Source organism: Thunnus maccoyii, chromosome 24, assembly GCF_910596095.1.
Source record: "Thunnus maccoyii chromosome 24, fThuMac1.1, whole genome shotgun sequence".
Taxonomy (NCBI): Eukaryota; Metazoa; Chordata; class Actinopteri; order Scombriformes; family Scombridae; genus Thunnus; species Thunnus maccoyii.
The window spans coordinates 19,018,232-19,042,743 of record NC_056556.1 but is presented as its reverse complement, the minus strand read 5'-3'; the positions used below and the strand labels follow the sequence as shown (position 1 = coordinate 19,042,743).

Here is a 24,512-nt window from a genome sequence, read left to right as displayed (position 1 = left end):
AAGAGAAAGTGGCACTTCAGGGATATAACTAAATGAACGTTTAACCTTGATAGTTTAATTTCCAAACGTCAGTTTAGTTGAGGTGTTAAAGAATCATGACATATTGAATGAAGCACTTGTAATATTTACTGCTACTTTTTAAGTTGACAGCCAACTATTTGAGTCTCCTCTGTTCATTTGCAGGCTACAATGACTTAATTAATTGAAAGCTATTCATTTTCTGTCTGTATTTCCTCATTTCAGACACAGAGCGACTGTACACTGTGTCCTTCCAGGAAATATGTGACCGGTTTGGAAAGCAGTACACATGGGATGTGAAGTCAACAGTGATGGGTAAAAAGGCTTTGGATGCTGCCCAAATTATCCGGGACACTCTGGAGCTTCCCATGACAGCAGAGGAACTCCTCGCTGAAAGCAGACAAATACAAGAAAGGATATTTCCCTCTGCTAAACTCATGCCAGGTATGCTTCATTTACCACATTTACCAGTGCCATATTTAAGGACTAACACAAAAGAATACAGAAATATGAAACAGTAAAATTGAACTGATTTGTTGTCAGCTATGAGTGGCCCATCAATAGCTTTTGTGTGGGCCGCTGTCCTCTTTATTCTACATGTAGGAGTGTGCTGTTTCTGCCATTTTTTGTGTGTGCACAGGACATTTGTGTACGCCATCTGCAACATTTTTATTCTAATATCTGCAGCTAACAATTATTCTCTGATTAATGAATAGATTATTCTGTAATAGGTCCAAAATAATGAGCAATAAACGTGTCTCTACTGTGATGGATAGAAATTGATAACTAAAGTTTTAGTTTTATATACATGTTCATTTCTGAGTGTTTTCTTTACTTAAACTCATAGTCAGTCTACTGATCATACTGTCAGTGTCTGTCATGTCTGTAAGTTCTCATGTTTGAAATAGATTCAGAAAGGAAAACGCATCTTATAAATGTCCATTGGTGTTGTATAAGTATGGTGATTCAGCAGGCGCAGCAGTCATTTATTTCATACATTGATGCCCATGATGTCATGTCATCATTGAATTATAATGGAGAGCATCTGAGCAAAGACAAGAAAACCTTGACAACCTTGTCAGGGTTGACTTAGCAGAACCATTACGTTGATGTTCATTATTTTGTCGGCTCCTTCCTAATAGTGCGTAGAAGCAGTTGTTCGGTCGGTGTGTGCTGTTGTACATTAACAGTGCACATTTGTCAGACAAACAGAAAAACTTGAGTATTTAGGCTGTCTGGATCTTGTTCAAACCTTCCTGGCTGCACACTATAGGACAATGTACAACATGTCATAGGAAACCATTTGGAAAGCTTTTCATAATGAAATTAATTCATTAAATTAAATTAATAATGAAAAAACAATATTGCAGTTTGACTGGTACAAAGAAAGATGAAAAAGAAAAAATCTTACAATAATACAAGTATGTTCTTCGTCAGCCACATGTTGAGCTGGGGTGCTCAGTCACAGTCCTGGATGTTTTGGTGCCGCAGACAATCTCTACTTTAATCTGTCAGTTGTTTTCTTGATTAATCGATTAGTTGTTTGGTCCATAAAATGGTGAAAATTGTCAGTCACTGGTGACATCCTCAAATGTCTTGTTTAGTCCACAACTTACTGTCATAAAGGACTAAAGAAACCAGAAAATATTCACATTTGAGAAGCTGGAATCAGAGAATTTGGACGTTGTCCTCTTAAAAAAATGACTCAAAATTATGTATCGATTGATTCAAATCGATTCATTTAACAGATGGCAACTAATCGATTAATTGACCAATCATTGCAGCTTTTAGTTTTAATGGACTATATACAGTTGAATGGACTTCTTTAAAATTAGTAGTTACATTTCCCTCTAAGACTCCGTTAAGCTCAGCTATGCATGAAAAAATGTTGAGGTTGCCACTGAAAAAAGAATTGTCCAACAAAAAAAGTTTAACCAGACTCTGCAAGAATACATTTATGGTGGATTACTTTGTAGCAGAAAATTGCTTATCAGAGGCAGTAAGCACCTGAATGCTGGCACAGTTCATCTTAATGATTAGTGTATTTAGTTAGTAGATGATGCTTGAAACAATACTCATTAAATATATTACATTTCCTGTGTGAAATATTGCATCTGCTCTTTTTTCCCTGAAGGATAATAAATAATTGAAGGACAATTTCATAAAGGTGTAATGGGTTTTTATGATGTTAGCAGAGGTGGTCTTTGACTCAGGCTTGCTTTCAGAGTTGAATACCAGTGGTACATTCTAACTAAACATGGCAATACTCAGAGTGGTGAGCTGTGGTTTGTTCAGAGTCTGCTTTTCACCTTACTCCTTAATTCTGTCATACTGCCTCCACTATTCATGGGTTTAAAAGCATTTAGTGGATGTGTAGCGTTCATTCCTGAGGACAGAGGATTGCAGGATGCATGGGTTAGCAGTCTTACAGTGGCTCTGCAAAGTTGCAGTTTTTGGTTGCATTTAGAGGAACCTGGAATGGAACAGCCTTAATTGCCCTTTGTGACATATTCCATGTAGAAATGTGGACTTTGCAGGATTGAGCCATTGTATCTAGATGCAGTAATAATGTTTAGTAAAGTGGTAGCATGGTCAGCACTGCCAACAGTTTGCAGAGGACAGAGAGATGGTTTCAGTGTCCATGTTCATCACCTAACAGACAAGTTAAAGGACTGTCCTCCCTGAGGGAGTTTTTATTACAGGTTTTATGGACGGTTTGTGGATGGTTATTCTTGAAACTGTAGATTAAAATCCTCCCACAACTATCAAAATAAAAAAAAATACAAATAAAAACATATGAACAAGTTGTGGACCGGGAAGGAGCTCCATATAACAGGGATTTTATTGAAAGCAGTCAGGATTAGCCTCGTAAAGTGACATATTTTTCTAACATCAGATGTTGTTGTGTACTAAAGGTGTGGAGAAACTGATAAACCACCTGCAGAAACACAGTATCCCCATCGCGGTGGCGACCAGTTCAGCTGGTGTGACCTTCAGTTTGAAGACGAGCCAACACAAAGCCTTCTTCGCTGTGTTTGACCACATTGTCCTGGGAGATGATCCTGAGGTGAAGAACGGCAAACCCCAACCTGACTCCTTCCTGGTCTGCGCCAGTAGATTCAAGCCTCCAGCCTCCCCAGAGACTGTAAGTACGACTGACTACAGATGTAAGACATTTAAGGTCAGGTTACTCCACTTCCCCAGTGTTCTTTGAAGTGTAGTGGTATTTAAATCAGTGTATCTGCAGGTTTTGAAAAGTCTTTAAAAGCACTGAATTCAGTTTCCTCAAGAACGGGTAGTAGAAAGTGTTAAAAGTCTTAAATCTAATTTACAAAAGTCTTTGAGGTTTCTCTTGCCTTCTGTAGGCTGTAATGTTAAGTTGTTTTTGTAGCTCATTGCGAGCTGTCGGGAGACATTCTACACCAGTAAGGAGGGATTGTTTCGACAGTGGAGTGTGTGCAGAGGAAGCTGTTCAAACCTCTTTGAAGAGTTTCAGTCAGCATCATCAGACCCGTAGTAAACACTGTCTCTGCTGCAAGCTACAGTAGCCAGGAAGCTCTTCCACTTGCAATGGACAAGTGTCCATTTAAGCAAATACTTAAATGAATTAATCATTTTTTATCGCTTAAACTATCCATCCATTTTCTTATTCGCACTGATTTAATGAATTATATCATTAGGATTTATTGTTAATATGCAACTGGAAAAATGTGATATGATAATAAATAACTGTTTTTGCATCATGCTTTCACGCTATGGGCAGTATGATGGTGAAACAGGTATTGAATTGCATTCTACATGGTTTTAAAATGGTCTTAAAATGTCTTAAATTTAAAGGGGACATATGCTTTTTGTGATTATCTATTATTTATATACTGTTATGATGTTGGATGTAAAATATGGTGAAAGTTTCAAAACCTGCTCTGAATGCTTCGTTTGCCACAGTTTTTCCTACCTTGCTGATGTCGGCTCATCACGCATGCTCATAAACAGCCGTCCTTTCCGTAGTCTTGGTTGCTAAGATTGTTGCTAAGGTTTTTCCATGTGTTGTTTGTCTTCTTCAGTCTCATATTTTGGATCAGATTCCATCTCGAACATGTATGGATGGATTTGAGAAGCTGACATTTCAAGTAAAGAACAAGAAAAAGTAGTGAATACCTGCTACTTTAGTTTGTTTCATGATCTGTTGTCGTAGCCTCCTGAGCGACCAGAAGGGCAGCTTCCTCAAGCTGCCCAATCATAACAGAGTGGGCTCATCGGGAGGGGGGCCTCAATGCCACATTTCCCATATACCCCTTCACTTCCTGTTTTGCCAGTTTCTTGGGGGTTTGTTTTGATGATGAGAGGAGAGGTTAACTAACTGTAAATGAGAATTTATTTTTGTTTGTCCGACCCGGTCGCACTCAATATTCACACAAAATAGAGGATATCGATGGACGTGTCGCAGTTGTCTTTCATTCTCATCGCAAAGTATGGACATTAAATTTACAATGATAAATTGTTGTGGCTAAAATTTGGTTGGCTAAAATTTCTGATGTTGTTGCCTAATAAAAAACAGACAGTCGTCAGGGGCCAAAAAGTTTTGCTGGAGAGCCGAATTTGGTCCATGAGCTGCTATTTACCTACTACTGGAGTAGGGAATGGATGGATGTGATGAATGTAGCTCCAAAGCAGATCACTTTGTTGCACCTGGTGAACAGTTTTGTCCCTAAAAACAGACAAATGACATTAGAAGCAAAATATGACATAAAGATTTTACAGATTTTATTTCCAGTACCAGCCACTCAGAATTGCTGCCCCCAGCTGGCTGCCAGCTGCTGCCAGCCGGATATATCCATTCATTCCATTCAGGTAAGCAGGTTTGGTCCCTGTCGTGGACCAGCCGGCAATTCTAGGCGGCTGCATCTGTATAACACTCCAAAACTGAACATACAATTAAATACACAACAATACTATACAAATGATTTTACCAAAGAAATCTGTAAAAATGAATTGTTGTCGGTACATTTTAATAGATAAAGATTAGAAATGGTAGTAGTGTCTTCCCAGTTCTCAAGGTGTGGGGTTTTGATTGACAAGGTTATTTCTCTCACCACCAGATACCACAGTTGTTATACTGTATCTGCTCATTATATAAGTGACTCTTTTTTTCCCCAAAAGTAGCTTAAAAATATTGATGGATGTGCTTTTTATTTAATTATTTTGGATATTTTCTTTTTTAAACTTGCACCAGTTTGCTTTATGCAATGAAAAAAACACAGTTAGAAGATCTCTGATGAACAAGCTGTCAGTCATCTGCACCTGCTGCCCAGCTTCACCACCTAAATTACAGCTCACATACAACAGCGGCCTCATTATTACTCACTGACTAACTTTTTAAACTCTTCCTCCACTCTCTGTCTGTTTTCTGTACACTCATTACCGTGCTCTCTACCAACCATACAAGTCGATAGAGAGTACCAACCCGATCCATGGAAAACATCTGGAAAACCTGAAAAAGGTTTCCCGAAGGCTGAGACATAGCACTACAAGTCAGCAATATGTCCTATATCTAGTTGTATTTAGCTGCCTGTATGTCAGCCAATGGCTTTTTATTTGCAGCTAATGTGTTCCATTTGCAGTAATGCAGGCAGAGCCTGATGTCAGCCACTCTGCACTGACAGACGCGCACTTCTACTGTGGCACTTTAATCAAAAGTGGTGAGCTTTCAGGGTTCATAGGCTGTTTAAGATATATTTTCACTGTGGAAGCCTTGCGCAGTGTTGAGTCAGTCTAAAATAGCTGCCAAATATCTCACTAAAAGAACCAAATAACAGTGTGAGTCCTGACCTACTTCCATGAAAACACTCACACTGTAGACCACATGAAACAAATGTTAGCGTTATGCTAATTTGAACAAATCTGCTGTTGATCATTCTTTGGTGCACAACTTCTTAATTGAATATGTAATTTAATGACATGCTTGTTTTTGTTAATACAATTTCATTCAGTTTCTTATTCATGTAAAATTCATGTGTTTTTAGGAATATACTGCATATGATACACATCGTCATCTATAACTCATTCATTAATTATTTGGTGAGTTATTTTTCCACTAAGACCACTAAGCTGTAGTTGGCAGAGGTAATGTTTTTGCCCCACTGATCACATGTGTATATCTAGACCATGGCTGGGTGGGAGGTGAGATTTGTATGCAGCCTGAAGGAAAGTGTTGCCTGAGAAATCAGGAGCAAAAAACACTTTTTTACCATGAAGCTTTTCATGTGAGTGTATGGTAACAATTAAAAGTGAAACCAGACTGAAAAATGTTGACAATGCTGTGAGTATAAGCTAAATAATAAATAAAGCAAGCTTAATGTTTTGTTTGGATCCTCACATTTATTTTGCAAAGTACAATATTGACCCGAATATAAGACGAACCCCCCCCCTTTTTTTCAAGACTCATTTATGGAAAAAGATTTACAACTTGAAGCGTAGTTGTCGTCAACTGGAGTACTTCACCTGGATCACAGTCTCTCCTCTGCTTCGCTGAGCTCTATGTGTGTGTGGAGGGTGACACAGAGGAGGGGAGAGAAACACAGAGCAATCATAAATGACAGCAAAACACAGTAGAAACTACGTTTATTTATGTTTTTTTACCTAATTTATGTGCACTCGTTTCATTTCAGCTCAGTGTGAGGCTCTCCACTGCATTTCGCTGTCATTTGTGGTTACGCTGGAGTTTCTCTCCTCTCTGTTTCACCGCAGGCGGGGGCTGAGCGCTCCACTCACACATGGAGCTCAGCGTAGCAGAGGAAAGACAGGGAAGTAGTCGAGATGATGGCAACACTTGTTATTATACTGTTACTCAGTTGTTGGTTAACTTGGCCTACTTTTCACTTTGTTGAAGACGATTACTGTGTCTCTCCATCTTTTAGGCCCCCCTGTGCTGTAGGCTAGTTTTGTGAGGGACGGTGGCTGGCCTCAGTCAGGAAGGGAGCACTTGTTTTAAAGATTTTTGGCACCATCTGTTGTTGTGAATGTATATTGACATTTAAAAGTCTTGACATTTATAATAAATATAAGACAACCCCACTTTTTTCACGTATTTCCAGGGAAAAAACCCCGTCTTATATTCGGAACCAATTGTAATTAAGTAGTCAAAACTAGGGCTGCACCAAATGATTATTTCTATTATCTATTAATCAGTTGATTATTTTCTCAATTAATCGATTAGTTGTTTGGTTTATAAAATATCAGAAAATGGTAAAAAATGTTGATCACTGTTTCCCAAACTCACCGTCCTCAAATGTCTTTTTCTTCCCAACCACAACCCAAAGATACTAATTTTAGGGCTAAATAAAACAGAAAATATTCACATCCTGCAAAAAATACGTGTGAATGCTGACAGCTGAAATAAATCACAAAGCCAAAAATGCAGAAATCTGCAGCAATTTTTTTTTTAAATCTTGTAGCGCCACCTACAGGTGGAACTGTATCAAATGCTGCAGACTTGTTCAGCATCCCCATCTGTACAACTTTGCTAAATTTGGTTAGCATGGAATATTTCATTTAAGAGATAAGGTAGTTAATAAGTAGTATAGTTGTGTGTCACTAATGGCCACAAGGTGGGGCTGTTGGTGTCATGCTTCATTGTGTTGTGCACATTCTCATGGAGAACTTCTGTACCAAGAGTCATTTTATTGAAGACAAGAGAAATGTAGAAATACATTATAATATTATAGTAGCGCCCCCTGTGGGTAGAATTGTATCAAATGTTACACATTAGTGCAGTGTGGCTGTATGTATGTGTATGTGTGGCATCATTCCCAAATCTGGTCAATTTTAGCATTGAAGAGTTATGGCCCTTATGTTAAGTGCATCAAGCCATGCCTTCAAAATTTTGGACAAATGGTAAGTAATACCCAAAAACGAACTCATAGGTTTTATCAAGGGTCATCTAAATATGGTGTGTACCAAGTTTGGTGAAGATTAGTTTAAATATTTGCCAACGGAAGCAAAAAATATGTTTACCAAAAAATTCAAAATGGCAGAAAATGTTTCTAGGCGCAAATAGGCATGGCCTATATCAGTTGAGTCGGCATCGTCCAAGGAACACACTGTGCAAATGTTGTGTTGCTATGCCTCATGGTTCCTGAGTTATGTGGACAAAGCCTCACTTGAGTCTTCCAACTCTGCCTCCTCTATGGAGGACATGTCAGTCGGTTCTAGAAAGGTATAATACATTGGCAATTGGAATTGTAGTCTGTAACGTATGCTGATTTCCAAATTGACACCAGGAAGCCTAATCAGAGGGCCAGAGAAAATCAAACAGGTACAGAGTCAGTTAGTTATTCACATGAAGGTTGCATGTTTAAAGATGCTGTATAGCTTAAAGTGACAATCTCCAAGATCTCTGTTTCATTCTCTTTGGCGGCACCGTATGGCGATAAGTGGTAATTGCAAGTGTGTTGTTCTTTTGTGCGGATAACATTAATAAATTACTCATTGGCTTTTTACTTGTGAAGCTTTTATTGCACTTACAGTAATGTAAGGGGTGTAGTTATTGTCAACTCGAGTACTTCACCTGGTTCACTGTCCTCCGCTCCGCTGTGTGTGCAGCACACACACACACAAGGAGCCCTCGCTGAAATACAAGGGCGCAATGGAGATGAGAGGATATAGCATGACTGTTTATTTATGTTATTTTCCAAATTTACGTGCGCTTGTTTCATTTGAGCTCAGGGTAGTGGCAGGGCTCAGCACACACAGCGCAGCGCAGGAGAGACAGTTACTGTACGTGCAATAAAAGCTTTGCAATTAAAAAGCCAATAAGAATAAGCTTTGAAAAGATAAGCCGCTTCACACACAAGCGAATGAAGAATGAGTCTGTTGCATTAGCTCTGCTGATTCGAACGCATGGCAGGAAAGTTGCCACCGACACCTGGTTTGTAATAATCAAAAGGTACAAAAAAAATAGAATTACCGTAATTACATTTTTTTCCCATGTTTTCATGTAAGGGTGTGGGTGTGTTTATTTGTAACCGCTGTGAGCCAATCAGAAAGTAACATTTTATTCCGGTTATCTCACTACCACTGCTCGCTCTCTCTCTCTTAGCTGGCTCGGGCACGCTCTCTCTTTCTCTCGTCTTTTTCAAAATGAGTTGGGAAGCCGTCAGTAGCGAAACTGCAGCGAGACGCAGCAGTGAGGCAAATGTTTGAAACAGGTGCACTGTGTTTGGAAACAGTCAATAAAATTCAGTAAATAGTGAAGCTGCCAACTTCATTACTTCATATTCATGTAATAAACATACAAATGTCAATGGTAATCTAAATGAGAAATAAAGAAAAAGTAAAAAAAATCATTTATAATAATCATCCGCTTATAGTGATCAATTTGACCTGGACGGATGTGAACTATAAACAGTTTCCACTGTGGTAAGGTTAGGGCTGGATAACATTTTTGTCCACTTTTTATCTACAAACCCTTTTTTAATTGAATGAAGTGAGCCAAAATTCTCAAATGCATCAGTATATAATGTTGTATTAATACAGATAGCTGTCAGAAATAAAGTGTTAAATGAATGAGATGATTACTTCTATCAGGTAATATGTGATCGAAGCATGAGTATTTATTATTAGATAGGTCTCAGTGCTGTAGACACAGTTCAGTCAGGACTCCAGGGCTGAGGATCAGTCTCCTGTCTTTAAGTAATACCAGTTTTATTGGAAATGGCAGCTGCAAACAGTTTCTTTCCCAACATCTATATAGTAACATCAAATGTTCATCATTCAGCAGGTTTGCTAACACTGATTGTATAAACCTCAACCTTAGTAAAAAGTGATTATATATCAGCTTTTAACTGTAAAACCGTGCGTATGTAAATGGATAATGTAAAAAAACACGGTGCAGTCAAAAAGAAATTATTCAGAAAGTGAGCAATGATGATATTTTCCTCATACTGCATTTGGACATTTACGGCCTAATTTAACAGGGAAATTTGAGGCATCCAATAGATATATTCTTGCTAACTCCTCTCCTCTCTTCTCACTTTAAAGGCTTTTTGCTGCAAATAGGTCTGCCTGTGGCATGGCGCACCTGATTTTTTAATCTGGAGCCAGCCGCGGTTACGGCTGGCATTTTTCTTGATGAGATATGAAACTGCAGCTCAGAGGGGGAATCGACAGAGTGTTCAGTGGAATAACGAATGATGATGCGTCACTCCCTGGCTCCCACTCCGTGACAGAGGAGAAGAGGAGCAGGAGGGGGGGGTGAGCGGCAGAGACATGAGACAGAGGGAGAGAGAGAAGGAGAGCGGGCAGAGGCAAAGCTAGAGGGAGGAGGGTGGAGAGGAGGAGGTAAACAGAATGAGCAGGCCTATGGTAATAACACATCCAATTGTCAGCTCTTCCTGCCCTAATCTTAACTCTGAGGGAAAAAAAAAAAAAACACTAGCTTGTTTTAGTCACTAAGAGGTGCAAGGAAAAGGCAGAAAGACAGATGCATGTAACACATTTTGAGTTTGCACAGACAGAACGACACTTAGTAATAAAAGGATTTTCAAGTGCTATACTCTAAAATGTACGATGCATTACAATGTCAAGAGGTCGTGATATGTAGCACAATAGGCAAGCGAAGCTCTGTAAATGGAACTGTATTCCCAAGCGTGTGCTGTTTTACATGGAACTACTCTTTGGAGACTCAAAACATGACTGCTGTTATTTGTCTTTGGAGCTGTTTCTAAACATAATACCGTGCCTAAACTCTTTGTGGTGATGGGACATGTCATCCAGAGCAGCTGTGTCACTCCTTCATGTGTTTTTACTAGTTTTTGGACAACAACGCAGGTCTACAGTACAGAGGAATGTGATATGTCAGGCTTTGGATACACATACAATACTTGTAAGTAGGATTGGTTTATTGTTGGTTTGGCTCTCCACATGAGATTTGTTGATGATGCCTAAAATATAGAAAATCGTCAGCGATATCCTTTAAGTGCAATACACACTGGCAGTGTAAGTCATTTGATGTGTATCATGATACACATCATCATACAAATAGAAGACCTTGAGGTACTGTTGGATGGATGTGTCAAACCAGGGAGTATGTAAGAATTTTGATAAAATGACTTGCTTTCTGGAGATTCGATGTGCACTGATGCTGGGGAGTCAGCCCAATTTCCTGAGGAATTATGTCCATATTGGACATACTCTTCATAATTTATGTCCAATGCCAACGTTCAGTACCAGTGCTGGAAGTAATGTGCCTTTAATGTATGTAATATGCAAAGCTTCATGGGTTAAAAAAGTTAAAGACAACTGGTTTTCTCAAAAAAAAGTTTTTTATTTTATTTTGTATGGTAATACTGCATAGCATATATCCCTTATTCAATCATTGTTGACAGACAGATATCAAGGGTTATTAAAACAAAATGCAAGGCGCAAATTACATGTACGTGACTGTTGACATGATGCGTCATAGAAAGCCAGAAAACTGTAATGTTTCCTGTTTAGGAGGATTTAATGAAAATTTCCCCTGCAGCAAAGCAAATATATTACAAGATATGATTTAATGTGATACGCAAAATGCCAGGGGCAGAGCAGAGAAAGCCCCACGTCCCTCACTGTGAACAGTGAAGTTGAGTGGCCTCACAGGGGAATAATGTGGTGTCAGGCCCCCTGTCTGAGCTGACCAAAAGTGAAAGAAAAAGCACTGCTCTCTTTTCCATGGAGAGCAGAGACATTTTTCACAACTCCAGAGTAACACTGTTGAGACAGGAGATTTTACCAAAGGTGTGCTCGGCAGCCTGAATAAGATTAATGAAACATGAAAGCGAGCTAGTTCATGCTCACACCGATATGGAGGGAGAGAGAGAGGCAGAGAGAACTAGTTCTTCCACTGTCATTAATCATACAAGGCATTACACCTGGGGAAGGCTTCATAATCCAGATATTCAAATCAGGTACAATTAAGACATGAACTTTTCTATCTGAACATTAAATTGGCCCATTACTGCTGTGACAAAGCTCACTATATTCACCCCCAACCTTCATCAAATGCACACCAGCCCATAGGTTTCAAATGCAAATCAGCAAATTAAGGTTTTCATGTGAAAATATAAGATGTACTGTAGGTAAGTGGTTGAGGTCACTTTTTATATGCTTAAGTGCTCATTGATCATCCCTACATTGCACTTGCACATACTCATGCATTCCTACATGTCTGTGTATATTCATTGGGTTGTTTAGTCTACTCAGCCATGATGATCACCAAAGGCTATGGTTTTTTGGTTGTGCTGGTCTGGATCCTAGTGGATTTCAGTCTCAGTTGTCCTTGCTTTACTAACTGAGGCCTTGGCATTCCTTATCTGCTATGATCCCCACAGCAGGATAAGATAGAAAAAGAGCTGGCAAAGTGTCCTCCACATTTGCTCCTCCATGGTGGTAGTTTTTTGGTGGTACTGGTGTGGATATGAGTTCCGCTTAGTATCTGTGGTCCTCATCGGTTGCACTTGAGCCTTGGGGTCGCTCCTACCCGCCTCTCAGCATCTGTGGTCCTGCCGGACACAGATCATGGCAGAGACCCTGCAGGAGTATGAGGAAACGAGTTCAAAGATCCACCAAAGTGTTCTCCACATTCTCCACTTCAAGGTGGTGGTTCTTGATGGCACTGATCTAGATTTGAGTGCCTCTTGGCATCTATGGTCCTTGCTGGACACATTGGAATCTTGGCAGTGCTCCTACTCACCTCTCTGTCATGATCCCCTCTGGAGTACAAGTGGGTATCTGAATCAGTAGTGGCTTGGAACTTCATCACTCTTGTTCAATAAGTCTGCCTTGGATGCCAACCAATATCTCCCTCTCCTGGAAGTTTCCAGGATTCTAGGCTTCACATCTAACCCATCTGATATGGCAGTCACTTTAGTTTCGAAGCCCCCATTGAAGGAAAGCTCTGGTTGTGCACACTGCGTTGTTCATTGTCTGGGACTTCATCATGTTTGATAAGCCTGGCTTTCATAAGAAGCAAAGAATGAAATCAGCACTTCTAAAGCCCTCAATATGCTTCAAATGAAGTGCATGTCAGAACATCTAACATTGTCTGAAACCCCTTTTCTGATGGCAGAATCAGGGGTGTGAAATCAAATCAAAACAACTTTATTGTCCACCTGTGTTGCACAAAAGTAGAAATTTGTCTTCAGCTTGCGAGATAATTAGTCAATATCACATCATTCACATCATACATTACAAAAGCAGTAAGTAAAAAACATTTTACCATGTACTTCTTTTTATTAGATCTTGTCTAATTAAACTGGACTGTGTACTAGCCAATGCAGTTCTGTCAAAATAGTGTTGAATTTGTTTCAGGTGATTATAAGGCAGTAGATTCTAAACATTAATCAGTGAACCTTAAAGAGCCACCACTAAAGGTTAACAAAAACATATATTATTACACGCTCATTTGACTATAATGTAATGAATTTAACATGCAATTATAATAACATTGTTATTCCTTCAAACAATGGGAAATGAGAGAGAGTAAGAAGAGGTTCCCACACAGACTGGATAGAGTCGGTGAATTCCCTTTCGGCCACGGGAGCTTTGGATGTGCAGATAATGATGCTGCAACAATACGGCAACTATGATTCAGAACCTGCCCCACCTCCATACTTTTATTGGCTTTCATCCCTCAGAAACCATCAGGGGTTTACAAGGATTCACATAATAAAGAATCAGCATTCTGATCCAAAGTAGGGGAAAAACACTCACTATTTCCAAGCTGCAGTGTGTGTGGACTTCACACTATTCATTTATCACTTTAACCATATTATTGTTCTCCAGTTCGATGCTTGATTGTGCCACATGGCCAGGGTCAGTGATAGAACAGATGCATCTGTTATGATGGAGAAGCTGTGAGTGTTATAAAGGATGCCTTGAAAGGTTTCCATAAAATAATCAAAAACAATCCCAAGAGTTTTCAAACGGTGCTCAGGCTGAGAGGCTCACTTAGTGTTTTTTTTCTACTCTAAAATATTCAAGATGGTAAGCTTTTGGAATAAACTCTAACAAAATATTATGGTTGGATGAATGGTTTAAAGTGCAGTGATGGCCGAGTTGATTTAAAACCACTTAGCCCACACTCTGCAACTCTCCTCTTATCTAGTGTTGCGTATGACTTGCTCAACTTGCATCTGGATACACTGCTCCATCCTTCCTCCCTGTTTGTATTTTCCTAGCTGGATACTTTATCACCACAGACTTCAAATGTGTGGGTTAAGCTTGCTGCAGGGTCCTCCTCAGATCACAAGCAAAGCAAAGGGAGGCAGGGCGGCTATAAGATTTGCAGACACTCATTTTGGCTCAATGGTGATTTTTTTTGATTAAGTCCATGGGCTGTCCACAGGATTTTCTTTGGGTGAGTTGCAATCTCTTTACACTGAGCATAACGGTAAGTTATCTCCTAATGAAAACGTGCTCAGTAATAGCCGCTTCTGTTGTGAATGCACTGTGTCACTCAGTAAACACGTCAGCCTGTGTTTCTTTCTCACCGGTTTCACAGAGAACCTTTTAAACTTAGTCATACAAGTCTACTCTAGACTACAAAAAACATTTAACTCTACGTAATTCCAAGAGTAATTTTTATTAGAGCAAAGTAATAAACAAAAGTAATGAACTATAATAATACTGATCATTTCCACAATCCTGCACTAATATATGTCCTGATTCCATTCAAGAATACATACAAACCACCTTCAAATACATTAGACCATAATACTATTGTCTTCCACAATGTGAAAGCACAGAGGAGTATACATGGCTGGTCAATTCAAAAGAAACTCCTTCTTTAACTCAGACCCTCTGCTTCTTACTACTTTAACCTGAATAACAAACCGGGGCTTGGTGCGCTGGTTGGATCCACGTGGAGAGCCGAAGCTAACGTTAGCTGAGAAGCTAGCGGAGCGTTAGCTGCAGCATGGCTGTAGGGAAGCACAGCCAACTAGCTTCTGCTAGCCTCCCAGCTAACGTTAGCTGAGAGGCTAGCGGAGCGTTAGCTGCAGCATGGCCGTAGGGAAGCACAGCCAACTAGCCTCTGCTAGCCTCCCAGCTAACGTTAGCCCCGCTTCTGCGTGTGGATACAACCAGAGCACTGAGCTCAGGTTTGTCAAGTTAAAGTGGGAAGAAGCAGAGGGTCTGACGGGCAGCTTGAGTGAAGTGGAGCCTGTGGAGGAAGCACTGGGACCATCAGGGTGAAACAATCTGTGGAGGGAAGTACAGTCAGGCAGCGGAGGAGAAGGCCACAAATCGGCCTCTTATAAGCGGTAGAAATTGCCGATGCCGATATTTCATTTTAGAGCTTTTATCGGCTGATACCGATGACAAGCTGATAATATCATGCATCCTTAATTTTTTTTTTAAAAAAAGGCTTTGAATAATCAGTTTTTTGCAGCAGAGGTTTATCACAATATGCTTCCACTGAAAGTTTATAGTATAAAACTCATATAATATTAAATTATTGCTCAGCCATACTGAATATAAATGTACTTTGGAATAATTGTGGTTAATTTGGATATTTCATATTATATGTACTTTTCATTCAAGTTTACAGTAGGTTCAATCATGGAAATTGGTTTAAAGTCATGGAAATGTATCGCTCAAAATGTGTATGAACTATGAATAAGGACTTTAAACATCTAATCTGTGTCTGTTTGGAAAAGCAGTTTCAATGTCGCTTAGTGCACCATGGAAGGAATACTCCAAAAAAAAAAAAAAAGAATTAAAGCGAGAGTTAAACATTTTGTGAAATCTGTTTATTCGCTTTCTTTCAGAGACTTAGATGAGAAAATCAATACCTCTCACTGGAACTATTTCTTGGCAAACAACTCCTGAGTGCAGTGACTCCCTGGAGCCTAGTGAGGAATAATTCTTTCTGTACAGACAGCTATACTAGAACCTGTGCTCACCCATCATATCTGGCGCTGATCTGCTCTGTAGTCAAGGACAGAAGTGCTGATTGGATGGATAAACTGTTTGAAATAGTTCCAGCACACAATGTCCTCTAAAACTACAATTTTGTTTTATTTTTTTCCATTTCTGTTTATGCACAGATTAAACAGACAAGACATGTGTTCATTAGTGAGCTTCAGAGGTACTTGTAGGTGTATTTATGATCTTTGGACAGAGCAAGCCTAGCCTTTTCCCCATGCTTACACTCTTTATGCTAAGTTAAGCTAACGAATTCCCAGGGCATCAAATACCGACGCATTAATACACTACTGTGAAATATATTTTTAGTCAAATTTGAGTTAAATATTTAAAGTGCACTTTTAAGATAATTGCTGTCACATACTATTCTAGTATATTTTCAGTAAGTGTAAACCACTATTAGCATGATAGTATAGTTAAAGTACACTTTCACAGACTGAAAGTATATTAATATGATGTTATTATGACATACTAAATAGTAGGGATGTCACGAGAACAAATGCTTCAGTACCAAGTCGATGCCATAATTCTGCTGCAATTCTTCTGGACCTGATGGAGGCAGCATATATGCCTAAAAGTGTTCCAGTCTGCTGTTGAACACCTACCTACACGGAACAACAACAGGTGGAAGATGGCGACAAGTACAGCAGCAGCGATAGCTCTGTCTCGACTCGTTGAAAAGAAAAACAGTAAGAGTCATGTATGGAAGTACTTTGCGTTCAAGGTGGATCATCAGGTATTAATAATAAATTCACAAAAACCAGTATGCAAACAGTGGCATCGAACTTTTCAGACAAAAGGAGGAAACGCTTCCAACTTAGCGAAGTACTTCAAAGACAGATATCCAGATTGATTCAATGAATTGAAGGTGAGTGAGTTTCAATTCAAAAGTGTTATCCAAGGTGTTATCCTTGTTATCCTGAAATTACCATTACTTTTGTTTGAGACAGCTGGCACTGCTGTGTAGTCAACTATATTTACATACAACGTTTGCAATGGCTAAACCCTAAAGGCTACCGTGTTTATGCTAACGTAATATAACCATAGCTCCTAGAAGTAGGCTACATCATCTGTCATCTAAATATATTATATTAGCGTTTTAAGTAAATATTTCCGGACTAATGGTCTGTCACCATGTCAGTAAATTCAAACTACTGCTTGCATTCTGAATATATAGAGGTGTGTGTATGTGTGTGTTAGTACATATGTGTGTGCAGCCTCTGCTGTTTTCTTACAGTCATTGAGCTGATAACTGAAATCTCATAGTTTTCCTTTCATAGTATCAGAGAGGAGGGTGTCCACCAGGAGAGACAAGAGCAGTCAGCAAACACATACACAGCCAACCATATCAGAAGCTTTTTTTGTAATGTTAATAATTGTTTCTTTTTATCATTATAAATAGGCCTATTTATTATTTCCATATTTTTTCACGTCTTGTCTCAATATTGTTTCTTTTAAATACTTGAAGGCTACATGCCACTGTTCACATGTTTTTTGTAATGTTAACATGTTTTTAATAAAAGGAGTGTATGTTGAAGTACATGGGATTTATTGCTGTGTTTTTAACCGTGGTATCGAATTGAGTATCGAGAATCGTGTAATTATACTGGTATTGGTATCTACTACTAAATTTCTGGTATCATGACATCCCTACTAAATAGTATATTTTTACCACACTTGATTTAAAATTAAAGTATAATGTACTTCTAATAAATACACTACTGTGTAATATATATTACTGCTCTAATATATTTTCAGTAATTGTATTAAAAACTATTAGCATAATAGTGTAGCTAGAATAAAATGTTTCAGTATTTCCAAACTGTACACTTCAACACCACTGAAACAGAGAATACTCTAGTGAAAAAAAGGGTTAGCTACAGCTACAGCACACTAAAGTGTACTTGCGTCCAAACTATTGATCTATTAATAATAATTGTCATCTATTAGTAGTACAATTCATGTACATTATACGTGAGATGTAGTGGACTATAATTTAAGCACATCTGCTTTCAGTTTTTGGACTTTTTCTCTAATCTTTGATTTTTGGTGAAATATTGGATCATTTGAACATTTATTGAAATGAAATCATGTGAGAAGTTTGGAGGGAAAAATCACTATTTGGTGGAGCTGTTAACAACTCATAGACATGTGAAATGTGACCCCGACTACACACTGCTTTTTGTAAGATGTCAAAAGCCAAAAAGGTTAGAAACCACTGGTTTCATCTTTAACAATGTGTTGTATTTTAAAAGCTTGTTATAACGTATGTGTTGTTTATCCAGCCAGTCATTACAGCTTGGCCTTGTGGAGGCAAAGGCCTCAGAATCGACCTTGAACCATTTGTTTGACCTTTGAGATATGTTGCTCACACACACATATATACATATACACTTCCTGTTCTTGTCCTCCATTATAAGAGTCCGTCTATCATCAACACTGGCTTTATTTCTGCTCTCCACAACAGAGATGATGAAATGTTACACATCCCTCGCTCGAGCTGCCCCGGGCTGCAGGATCATTTAGAAGATGTGGTGGGCAATCTGTCACTGTCGCTTATTCACTTGCCACTGCTCACAGGACACGAACGCACACATAATGCACATACTATTTTCCTTAGTCCTGTAGTGTGTTCATATATGTGTGTTTGACACATGCGTGGGCGCGTCGCCTTGTTAAAATTTTATAGTATGAATCAACCATGCATCTCAGCTGTAATAACAGTCATACTTTATTGCCACTGTTTCATTATATGTCTTCATTTCATACCTCTGTTGGGAACAAAAGCAGCAATGTCCTTGGGTTTCACTGAGGCCTGTAATATGTTATTGTATATTGTAAAAATACATAGACATTCTATACTTGAGTAAAGATGTTTTATTAGCAAAATGTGTTCTTTTCATAAATGGATTCTTTCAACACATTCAACAGTAAATTAGGATTTGCAGAATGATGTACGTATATGCAGAGTTTGACATTAGAAGGCTGTTTTAACAGCCATTTGCTGAAAGTGGAAAGTTTCTCTGTGGTCACTGAAGATTTTAAGGGGCGGAGCCTATGAGCATGATTTGTGATATCACAACTAGTTTGGAGCCAATCCTGGTCCAATATTTAGCTTCCACAAGTGTGATGTGGAAACCTGAAGCCTCCAGTGCACATAAACTGAGAATGGACTTTACAGTGCATTAGGAGACATCTTGTATCCAGCAGTTAAACTTCTGAGATGAAATATATTTACATATTTATAGATTCTGGAATTTTTAATGAGGGAAAAGAAGTCGATGCCATATTATGGATTTTAATGTGGTAATTATACTTTTTTGTGGGAAAAACCATATCAGACACACATTATTGTTCCAAGCAGAGTATTTTTTATACATTTTAATACATGTTTGGAGGGGATCTTTAAGCAATTTCATTAATTGATAGCCTGCCACATTAACAATCAATAGTCAATTAATCGTTGCCAGTTCAACTGTGTATGTTTTTCCATTACAGAACCGTTTTTTAACCACTGATGTGACCTGTGTTCACAGCAAAATCAGAGAACATTACAAATATAAAGAACAGATTCAGTCTGACTGGTTTCATATAAAATAATATGCATACCTTCTTTACATGATTTGAGTGATGTGCATTGTTCACTGTAGCTAGTGCTAGTCCAGCTGCAGGAAACAGCTGCTCATCTGGAACAAATGGAAGCATGTGTATTTGAAGTCCTGCTTGTCCCGACTGTTAGCACCAGAGCTACAGTGGAGCTCTCTGCCGTCTGATACTCAGCTCTCAGTCTGTGTTAACTGAGCAGCTGCTCGCCGCTTTGGTTGAAGATGCTAGTTTAGCATAAGCATGAGCCTCATTTAGCTAAACTGGACAGCCGCCAGACAACAACTCCATTGTGCTGCACACTTTTTTCTTCCTTGGACAGCAGGGAGGAGCGTTTTTTTTTTACAATTTGTGTGGCCCTTACGGATGTTCAGCAAACACACCTGTAACTCTGCCTAAAGTAATGTCACAACCAGTGTTTCAGCAAATTTACAGTACATTTTCTGACAGTTAAACTGCACATCCTCCTCTTATGCATAATAGACTAATATATTTATAATCAAGTAAACTATTAATAGCAATTAATCGATTCATCTTCCATGCTGTTGAACCTTAACCGTGGTCACACAGTGGTTCTCACAGAAGCAGTCGATGTTAAAAGACGTGGATCGGGATGGTGGGGCTGTATTCAGAACATCCCTAATTCATCCTCATCTCACATCACATGATCATCCTGATATTGATCTGATGAAACACCTGTCTGCTCTTTGTGTGCTCATTTGCAGTTCATTGGGTTACTCCTTGATGAACTCTGTGGTTCCAGTGTTTTAAGGTTGTGCGATGGAGCGTGTTTGACGGTTGAAGTCACACAGCAAAACAAACAGGATTGGAGATGGATAAGGGAGGTGTTGTGATCGCCGTGTGTGATGGCCACGGCTCAATCATGATCATCGAATCATTGAATTGGCTTGAATAAAGCTGCTTTAGCCAGACAATTGAGCCCAACGTTGTCATTTTTGTGTTTGAAAGGTATAACAAATCTTGAACTTGACGTCAGATGTTAAATATACTGAGCATCCTAACATGTCCCAGCAGTGAGCTGGGATCAGATTTAGGTAGTTGGGGTCACTGTGGTGCACTATAATGTATACATTGTTAAATCATTTTATTCAGAACCGAAATGTTCCATATTTTCCTCAAATGTTACCTGCCAGCTGCAATTCCAATCCAATGTCATCTCCACTGGGTGTTTATGTGCTGATGTCAAAAAGATGAAAACATGGCAGCTGCATCAAACAATCCACCGCTTCTTGAACTGAATCCCAGTCCACCTTAACTGGTTAACAGACTTGACGCCAAGAGCTAAATATGGAACTACTAAATTGGCTTGCAGAGCTTACAAAGAAAAAATGATCTCAACCACAGCCAAAAGGCAAAAGTTACAACAAAGGTATCCAACTTGTGTTGATAGTTGCTTGAAGGGCTCCCTTCTTTTCATTTCACAATTAGTATTGGTGTCATTGTTATTCATACACATTCATTTCCAGATAATACAACATCATTGGAGGTTACCGTACAGAGATGACTTATTAATGTTTTTTTCTAGTGTGCATCTTCGCCGGGACAGATTCATTCCACAGCCAGGTTAAGTTATCAGGCTGACAGACATGAAGTTGACACATTGGCTTCACCTCAGTGTCACATGCTGACAAAGTTGCTAAGTTGAACAACAAGCAGCAATTCGGCCAGACCAGATCTTTTAGTTTCATAGGAAAAGCTTTTGTTCTAGAAGTTGTTTTTGTCAGTGCTGCAATGCTGATCCACCAGACCAGTCTCAATAGAACATTACACCATTAGTGTCCATCTGCAGCATGATTTTTAAAAATTATCAATATGAATAAATATACATTCATTTGTCATCATATTTTGAACAGCATATAAAAATCTCAATGTGGCACTTTCTCTTTCTCCATGCCTTTTATCTCTTGTTACATACACCCAAATTATACATGTATAACAAAGATTGTCAACAACATTGACATAAACAAAAATAAATAAAAGTAAAATTAATTAAATAACAGAATCTATATTTCACCCCTTGTGAGATTAAGATATATCTTATCAGGGATATCATTACATTTCCATTCAGACATGACCCAGTACGGAAATAACGAAGGATGATGAGTAGGTGAAGATTAATTCAAAGTTCACTCTTGCTGTGTCACCTTTACATTTACATTTAAACAGGAGCAGGACTTTATACATATGGATGTGGTTCAGGAAACAATTACAATAAAACTCTATTTCCAGTAAGTCAATATTCATCATAGTCAATTACTCGGTATCATTATTATCCACCATTAAGCCAACATAAATTATTTTCAATAAGGCCATTAACAGAGCTGTCAATTGTACTGCTGCTGAACTCAAAATTGCAAATTCAGTAAATTATTACAACTGCTCTTATATTATATTTATTCTTATTCTTATAGTCTTATATTGCTCTAATAAATGTGGATTGATAAATGGATTAAGAAATAATGTCTAGCATACCTACTAACAATATGCAAGCAGGTCATTTCTACTCCAAATTTACACAACAGATCATAAAAAGTATTAGCAGCAGGTTAACTGGTCTCTAGTGTATGAATATAGGCCTCAGTTAGCTTAGATGAACATAACAGTCAGTAATTCTCTGGTAGAAAAACTAGGAACATCAAATATTTAAAGTTTAGAGTCCATTTTGCGCAGGGGCGCCAGATTCATTTTAGAATTGTGGGGGCCAAAAAGGGTGTGTGTGTGTGTGTGTGTTAAGCAAGAACACAGGTCCCTGGCTTGAGCTCACCCATCTGTAGCACTAAGTAGCATGTGGTGACCACCCCAAGCTTTCTCACACTTCATTCAAGAGAAGAACCCCCACCGAACAGTAGAGAGGAAACAAAGAGAAACTCTGGCAGCTTCCAGCCGAGCCGGTTGGCGAGTTCGCTGTTAGCTCACCAGCTACGAGTCACCCTGTGAGTAGTTACTTGACCTTCCTGTTTGTGTAGATGAGCAAATGTCGCTTTGTGGAGTGACTGCCATTTTACAGTGCTGAAAAATGATGTGAGTTTACACAGGGACATACTTACATAGGTTGAGCTTTCATCACTATAAAACTGTGATTGTCTGCTTTTCATTAGGAAGTTGATTCATCTCTGTACATAAAACAGCTGTGGAGTAAATAAACATCACAGCGCCATGTGACCCCTCAGTGTAAAACACCATGTCTGCTCTTTTTTTTTTATAAAGAGATGATCTTTCCGATTGTGACCCAGCTGAAATGTAGCAGGACACCGCTCAGTCAGGTTCCTCTCATGGGTAGCCGTTCATTGTAGAGGCATCCTTATTGAACTGCTGTCCACAGCCAGCAGCGCTGTCTGCAGCCAAACAAGGCTTGGATCCTCTCCAAATCACAGCACACAGGCATCGGCTCCTGTCATCTCGCCACAACACACTCCTCTAAAGGGTTTGACTGTGTTTGTGTGTGTGTGTGTGTGTGTGTGTGTTAGTGGGCCAATTATGTTTGAGACAATAGCAAAGGTGCGTGTGAGTATCAGTGCACGCCATACACACACACAGTTTTCAGCACTGGCTTCACCCCACCTTCCCTTTGTCTTGTTTCATTCAGCAGCGCTGACTCGGGCACACAGTGAATCCAGATTCAGTTGGCTCTGATGAATCTTGCATGTTTTTAGGTGTAAGCCTGAGGACAGGTTGTAAATCTTCCATGGCATGTTTTGAAGAGAGTGGCCAGCGACCTCCTCATAGTTCCACCCAGAGGGGAGTGAATTCAGGAGACCAGCTGGCACCCCTGGAAAGAAACTCTGAAACTTTGATTAGTCACATTTACATACTGTACACCTTCCTACAGTTACAACTGTGTATGAGTCTACAACAATCTGTATATCTCTTCCTCCTTCATTTGAAAGAACGCTGTTTATTCCATCAATTCCAGCAATGTAGTACTATATTGAAAAGTGGTATTTTTTCCGCAGTATACTGATCTACTCTGTAAGTCTCATATTATGTGTTCTCCTTTGGGAAAAAAATTAGTATTCAAAAGGGAACATTGAGTCCATAGTCAGTTCCTTTAAAATGCCATTCTTGTCTTCGGATTAGCTCTTCATGTGTATGGTGTTAGACTTTTGCTATGATTGGCCATGGACTGTAGCCGTGGTTGTTCATGAGTGATGTGAGTGATGCGATGAGGTTATGCCATTGGTCAGCCAGCTGTGTTGGAGTTTCCCCATTGGCCATTGCTCTTTCAAAATGAATCAGCGTGAGATGATGGAAGCAGAGCAATTGTATTTCCTGCTCTGAGCTCTCAGCTCCGGTATCACATGCAGTTAGGTCAGCTTAACTCCTGTTTAAACAGACACATAACAGCATCTCTACCATCTCCGCCTCTATCGTCAAGGGTGATCGACTCTCCAGCTGACAGTGCTGTCAGCAGCTGGTAGGAGAGATGCTCCATGGTGCGTTTGGATTTTATAACTGAGCCAGTACCAGGACGCTCAATTTTACTCCAACTGTGGTAGCCAGGAGGCAGAATAAAGGTGCATAGAAGCATGAGGGAGACAGTTAAAGCACCCCAAATAACCATCACAAAACACTCAATGCAGAGTGAAAAAGGAGAGACATCTGCAGAATGAAACAGATGAAAGAGCAAGACATGAGAGGAAGTATTGTTTATTATTATTATTATTATTTACTCAAATGTTGCTTAACCATGTCATGTGATATGCTACTTCAGTACATGTTAATTGCATGTAATTGCATGTATGGAGTTGGTTTTCACCTTTATTTTTGTTGTTTTTATTCATTACGCAAAGCCTGAGGACAGACTTGGCAATGTATTTTTTCAAGTCACTTAATTGTGTAGTCTGATCTTAAAAGTGGTTGTTTTTTGGTCTAAGTTAAGAGGCGTACCACATAACCGCAACATCCGCTGT

At 39.1% G+C, this 24,512-nt stretch overlaps 1 protein-coding gene across 1 annotated transcript in view; it reads left to right on the top strand.

The window, feature by feature from the left end:
- Positions 1-24,512, top strand: part of LOC121892024 (pseudouridine 5'-phosphatase) — a 41,687-nt gene that overhangs the window by 842 nt on the left and 16,333 nt on the right. The window contains exons 2-3 of the mRNA XM_042404787.1: positions 244-462; positions 2,934-3,163. Of these exons, the coding sequence (XP_042260721.1) occupies positions 244-462; positions 2,934-3,163 (449 nt within the window). The remainder of the gene's footprint in view (positions 1-243; positions 463-2,933; positions 3,164-24,512) is intronic.